This window comes from Acanthisitta chloris, unplaced genomic scaffold (assembly GCF_000695815.1).
Source record: "Acanthisitta chloris isolate BGI_N310 unplaced genomic scaffold, ASM69581v1 scaffold1132, whole genome shotgun sequence".
Lineage (NCBI taxonomy): Eukaryota > Metazoa > Chordata > Aves > Passeriformes > Acanthisittidae > Acanthisitta > Acanthisitta chloris.
In genome coordinates, this window is record NW_008659705.1 from 1,262 (window position 1) to 8,005 (window position 6,744).

The window sequence follows — 6,744 nt, forward strand, 5'->3', positions numbered from 1 at the left end:
TCTCAGACCACTTGCGTGGGAGCACATCCCCTTGGGATGACCTGAGCATCCCTTAGCAACCACCTCACAACTCCCTTGGCTATCCTACCCCATCCCTGATGGAAAGAACTTGGCATTCAGGCTCCAACCTCACAGCTGGGTTCAACCAGAGGTGCTTAAACTTGTCCTTCCTCTTCCAGCTGGCCTTGCTGAACTTCTTCCACCCCGAGGACAAGCTGCACGTGGGTGAGGAAGGCAGACGAGTGCGGCGGAACAAGAGGAGTAAAGGCAGCGAAGGACCTGATGGTGAGTCCTGCCCAGCTCCTCTCACAGCTTGGTTACCTTCCAGATGAGCAATTCCAGGAGTTCTGATTTCTCCAGCTGTAGGTCTAGTGGTTTGGTGTGAATTATTGTTGCTTAGGAGTCTCATCCTTGACTCACTGGAGGGAAGGGGTGGGACAGCCAGAGGGACCTGGACAAGCTGCAGAGGTGCAGCAATGCAAACCTCATGGAGTGCAACAAGGTGAAGTGCAAGGTCCTACATGTGGGAGAGAGCATTGTACTAGAGCATTGTGATTCCTTTTTAGTTCTTCTAAGAACAACTCCCAAATCCTCAGGTAGAGCAAACTGAGGGGGAGAACTGTAACATCTTCACCTCACCAAACCCACTCTGAACTGCTGAGCACCTAACAACTACCAAATTAACTAAAGCTAGCTTCACCTTTAGCCCCTTCCCTCAGGATTCCCCTTGCATCCTGCCTGAGTATGAGGAATTGCATTGCCAGCCCTGTCTTTTCATGGTTGTCACGGCACTAGGACATGAGCTTTGCCTCCTGGAAGAGCTTCCACGTTTCCCTACTGCAGTAGAGCACAGATTCCCTTTTATATGGAGAGGAGAGGGGTCTGGACAACAGGGAAAGCAGGGGAAGAAGTGATGGATGGGCTGGATACCTCCTAAGCCCAAGTCCTGACTGCCTTGTGAACCTCTTGGTACTGTGGAGCTCCATGAGTTTCCCATCTTCCCTGAAACCTTTGCACTTCCACACTAGAAAAGCCTTTCCCTGTGGCTCTGCTTCAGGAAGAAGCTTGGTGAAGCTCCCTGGATTCCTCCCCTCTGGAATGCTGCCAAGTGTGATGTGTTTGGTGCAGACTCCCTGAGGGATTCCAGCCCGGCATGGTTCATCACCCTCTGAGCTGGAGTTGCTCTGGAGCTCATGTGGCTCCAGCAGGATCTGAGGCCTTTTCCACTGACTCCCTGAAATCTGTCCCAGTGTCTTCACCCGTTGCTTGTGTCAGTAGGGAGTTCCCACTGGATGTGAGTGCTGTTGGTGGAATGGTGCCAGCAGATGTTGGGAGGATTAGCCTCATCCCTCAAGCTGCCTCTGCTCTGCCAGATGTGCTCACAGCTGCTGCAGGGGAGGAGGAGATGCCGAAAGTCAGGGACTAATGAGGACTTCGCTCCTCATCCTTGTGTCTGGGTGGGAATGTGTGTCCTTCCCAAGATTTCCTTTAAGTTCTCTGGATGCTCAGAGTTGTGTCTCTTCAGAAATGTAGAGCATTTCCATTATCCAGTCTAGAGACAGAAATGGAGCTGGGGAAAGGGTTGGAGCACCAGGAGAGGCTGAGGGAGCTGTGGGGGCTCAGCCTGGAGAAAAAGAGGCTCAGGGAAGACCTTCAGCTCTCTCAAACTCCTGCCAGGAGGTGCAGCCAGGTGGGGTCAGGCTCTGCTCTCAGAGAACAAGGGACAGGACAAGAGGAAATGGCCTCAAGTTGCACCAGGGGAGGTTCATGTTGGATATCCAGAAGAATTCCTTCATGGAAAGGGCTGTTAGGCATTGGAACTGCCCAGGGAGGTGTTGGAGTCACCACCCCTGGAGGTGTCCAAGGAATGACTGGACATGGCACTCAGTACTCTGGGCTAGCAGACAAGGTGGGAACGGGTCACAGGATGTTTTCCTGCCCTTTGGAGTTGGGTTTGTGTTGGGTTGTTTGCCATTTCCTAAGTTGGTGAGGAACATCAAGGGTTGTTCTCCAGGCTTTGGTTGGAGCATGGCAGCTGGAAGAGGCTGAGCAGATCAGTGGCCTTAAGCTGACAACTCTTCGGATCCTACTACTTTGGCAGTTCTTGCTGCTGAGAGAAGCCCTGGAGGGAGAACTCCTTAGGCTTCAGCTGCAAAGGGCTGACATGGGAATGGTGTTCTAGGGAAGCAGGAGCTCCTGCCAGGGCCTGTGTCTGCCTGGAGATTTGGGAGGGAGGGATGTGGAGCCACAGCTTCTCTTGCTTGGGATTCCTTTGGTTGAGTTGGGGTGGCTTTAGGGCGGATTTAGGTGATGTTAGGATGATTATTGGTGGTCTTAGGATGTTTTAAGGTGATTTTAGGATGAGTTTAAGGTGCTTTTAGGGCAGGTTTAGGTGGTTTTAGGGTGGTCCTAAGATGGTTTTGTAGGTAGCTGATACCAGCCTGGCTTTTAGAGTGGTTTTAAGTTGGGTTTAGGGTGATTTTAGGCTAGTTTTAGGTTGGGTTTGGATGGTTCTAGGCTGGTTTGGCAGGTAGCTGATGCCAGCCTGGCCTTTAGGCTGGTTTCAGGGTGATCTTTGCATGATTTTAGGGTGGGTTTAGTGCAGGTTTTGGCTGCTTTTAGGATGGCTCAGCAGGTAGCTGCTGCCAGAGCCTGGTTGGGGGTTCCTGACTCGCCCCAGGCAGCCCCAGTCCCACAGCTCCACATCCCATCCATCCCTTTCCCTCCCTGTCAGCTCTGGTGATGCACCAGGACTTTTTTCCCTCTTCTCTTTGAACCTCCAGCTCACAATAGGCACTTTTCCTGCTTCCTCTCCCATGGAAAGGGCAGGTTCTCCCTCTGCCTCCAGAACAATCAGTGCCTTTGTGCAATTCCCCAAAGCCTCAGCATTCCCAGAAACACAGATGGATGAGGGAGGGAGATAGAACCTCATTGTGCATGAAACCATGGAGATGGGAAGCAGCAAACACAGCTTTTCCTGGATCCAGGAGTGAGGGAGACACTCCCACAAGGAAAAGCTAAGCGCAAAGTCCTTGTGCTCACTGTTTTCCCTCTAAATTCCTCTGGGATTTCCCCCTGGATGGGAAAAGAGAAGAATTCTGGTGATGTTTGTAGCTCTGGGGATAATGTTGACACCTTACCTAGGATGTTGCTGTTGGGATTTGTTGTTGCTATGAGAAAAGTGAGGCTGCAGCTTGTTTGTATATCCTTATGGATGTGTTGTTCCCAGGTTTGTGGGATCAGGGAAGGGATCTGAGTGTGGTCTTGTGCCTTAAAACGCTTAGAATCATAGAATCGTCTAAGGATCCCATAGGATCCCAGGCTGAACTGGGTTGGAAGGACCTTAAAGCTCATCCAGTCCCACCCAGGGACACCTCCCACCATCCCAGGTTGCTCCAAGCCCCATCCAGCCTGTTCTAGAACACTCCCAGGGATGGAGCAGTCACACCTGCTCTGGGCAACCTGTGCCAGTGCCCCACCACCCTCACAGCCAAGAATTCCTTCCCAATATCCCATCTCTCCCTGCCCTCTGGCAGTGGGAAACCATTCCCTGTATCCTGTCCCCCCAGGGCCTTGTCCCAAGTCCCTCTGCAGCTCCCTTGGAGCCCCTTGAGTCTCTCAGGGAACAAGAAATAGGACAAGAGGAAACAGCCTCAAGCTGTGCCAGGGGAGGTTCAGGTTGGATACTGGGAACAATTCCTCCTGGAAAGGGCTGTCCTGCCCTGGCACAGCTGCCCAAAGCCGGGATGATTCCCTGAGTGCACTTGTGCTTGGATTCAAAGTGTTCTGGTGGCTCCTCAGGCAGAGCTGACACTCTGTGCTCCCACAGGCTGTGCTGGAACTTGACCTGAGCTCCTCAGCTCCTTTCCCAGCTGCAAGTTAAGCAGACACAACGTGATGAGAAGCGACTGGTGATTCCGTCTGAATTCCACTCCCCAACCCAGAGCTTTTCACTCTGCCTCGGGTCAAACACTCAACTCCAGCAACCTCAGAGACTTTCTGCTGTTCCAAAACAGAGCCAGGGCTCATGAGAGGAGAACAGATGTTGCAAAGGGGCAGGAATGTGGCTGCAGCTGAGCTGTGTATGCAGCTGAGCTGGGCATGCCACGCACTGAGCTCCTCTGGTAGCTGCTGATCCCTTTCCCACAGCATGAGAGGCTCCTTTGTCTCCTTGTTGGAGTGTTTGCAGCTGAGCTTGGAGCTCTCGAATCGTCATCCAGGGAGGATTCTGCAGGCACACACGAGTTGCTTAGCACAGGCTTCAAACCCAGCTGGTCACAGCTCTTAGGCTGAGGAGCTGGTGCTGAGGTGGATCACGTCGGGCACGTGTGGCAACCTCTGCTCAGGTCCTGCTGCTGCAGGTTAGGTGTGAGGAGAAATATTTTCCCTGTTAGCTTGGAGCTCTCGAATCGTCATCCAGGGAGGATTCTGCAGGCACACACGAGTTGCTTAGCACAGGCTTCAAACCCAGCTGGTCACAGCTCTTAGGCTGAGGAGCTGGTGCTGAGGTGGATCACGTCGGGCACGTGTGGCAACCTCTGCTCAGGTCCTGCTGCTGCAGGTTAGGTGTGAGGAGAAATATTTTCCCTGTTGTGGTGTTGTGTTGAGGCGATTCCAAAAGGTACATCACATCCTCCTCCCACAGCTAGGGAGAGGGTGGAGGAGGAATTGGGATGGTCACAGGTTCTGGTGTGAGCCCCAGGAACTTGGCTGGGATTCATTTTGTGGGAGCAGAGTTGATCAGGGTGGAGATTTATGCTTGGTTGGGGTTGGAGGAGACAGTGCAATGTTCTCTGCCAGCAGCAGTGGCTCTGCAGTTAATTGGGAGCAGGAGTTTGTCTTTGCTCAGGAACACATTTGCACTGTGCTGTGCTGCACCTCCTCAGCAGAGACTGGAGATGGTTTTAGAGCCTTCATGGTACCAGCAGCATGTCCTGGTGCCTTGACACCCACCCCAAAGTGGATCTGGATGGGATTGAGGAGGTAAATCAACTTGGTTGAGCTTTGTGTACTATAAAGTCATGGCAAATCCCACTGCAGTAAGGACACCTCCCTGGCTGTTGGAGAAGCAGAGTTGAGGGTGTGGCATAACACAGAGTGGAGTAGACCCCAGGAGACAACTGGATCCACTCCTCACCCCCTAAATGGGACCAGTACCATGACAGAGGTGACAGCAGCAGAGATGACAACTTCTAAAGGGCATTTGCTCTTCCAGCCTGGTCCTACAACCCTGTACCTCTGTTGTTCCTCGTGCCAAAAGCCCTTGGGAGATGCTCAGAGCTGGTGGGTCTCTAAGTGCTGCCTTCAAACAGCACCTGATGAGTTCTGTCATCCCTGTAAGGCGATGAGGGCAAGAATTGCTCTGGGCTGGCCCTGCTTGAGCAGGGAGGTGGGACCAGATGACCTACTGTAGTCCCTTCCAACCTAACATTCCTCCTCCTCCTCCTCCTTCCATCCCTTCTACCTGTGTGATTGCTCATCACAGCTCCCTTACCTGGAGGAGGGAAACAGGTTGATGACTGGTGGTCCCTTAGGTCTGCCTCTTGCTCACACTTCAGTTCTGATCATCTTGAACTGCAGCAACCCCTGAAATATGGTTAAAGATCAGGGTAAACTACATCACAACCTTCTGAAGCTGTTGGCATTGCCTCTGTGTCTTTGGGTTTAGCTTCCCTTAGGAGCTTGACCAAGTTATTCCCTGAGGAGTTCTGGGTTTTGTCAAACCAAGCAAAAATCTCTGAGTATTGGCAGGAGACAAAAAAACTTTCCCAACAGCAAAGAAAAACCTGTTGCATGCTGAGATCTTGTGTTGTCTGAAGCTGCCTGAGATATGAGAGATTGTGGCTCTGAGGCATCTCATGTCGCTCCAGGGGCTCGAGGGCTGGGGCAGGGCTGAGCTGTGACTTCTCTCTGGTGGTTTTCAGCCCCATGAGCTTGAACGGGGGTCTGGTGTATGGGATCAGAGGGATAGGGAGGGAGCAGGAGACCGAGCCATGCAGCTCCTGGAGCAGCAGCTGCTCATCTGGATGACACATGGATGAAGGCTTGTCCTTTGGTGGAATGTGAGGAGAGCAGCAGTGTGGGGCAGCACAAGGCCATTCTCATCCCTGACCCCCCACAAGAGCAATGATTCTGAGCCCTAGGACTCAAGCTCAAGCTCAGCCCCTCTGGCCAAGCAGCCCCAGCAGTGACCTCAGTGCAGGTCACTTCCCCTGGAGACATGTGACAAGTCCATCAAAGAGATGAAGGATTGCCTCCTAAAGTGGCTGTAGCCAAGGGAGTGCCTCAGAAGAGGCTGAAATGAGCTGCAAACTCCCCTTGATCTCCCAGGCTGGAGGAGACTGGCTGTGGGCAGCTGCATTGGGCACAGGGTGGGGTGGCACAAATGGCAGCTCTGAAACGGCTCCGAGTTGTGTCTGACAGCCTGGAACTCTGGGATGTGTGAGTTATGCTACTGAGGAAAAGCTCCTGATGTTTAGGGCTGGTGTTCTGCTGTGTCAGGTGGAGCTGCAGGCTGGGAGGTGCCTCAGGTGGGACTCAGGGCACTACTGCAAGAGGGAGATGATGTTAGGTGAAGGTCAGGGAGGGGTCACTGGTTCAGGGAGAGCTGCCTTGGAGCATCTCAATTTGAACCCATGGAGTTGGGCTTGGTCAGCCTGGAGAAGAGGCTCAGGGGTGACCTCCTGGCTCTCTGCAACTCCTGCCAGGGCTGGAGAGAGGTGTGGGATGTGTGTCCTGCCAGGG

General features: G+C 53.0%; 1 protein-coding gene across 1 annotated transcript in view; it reads left to right on the forward strand.

Moving 5' to 3' along the window:
- Positions 1-179: 179 nt before the first annotated feature.
- EDA (ectodysplasin A) overlaps positions 180-6,744 on the forward strand; it is a gene marked incomplete at its 5' end in the record, with an annotated part of 21,039 nt that continues 14,474 nt past the window's right edge. Inside the window, one exon of the mRNA XM_009069486.1 lies at positions 180-285. Within this exon, the coding sequence (XP_009067734.1) occupies positions 180-285 (106 nt within the window). The remainder of the gene's footprint in view (positions 286-6,744) is intronic.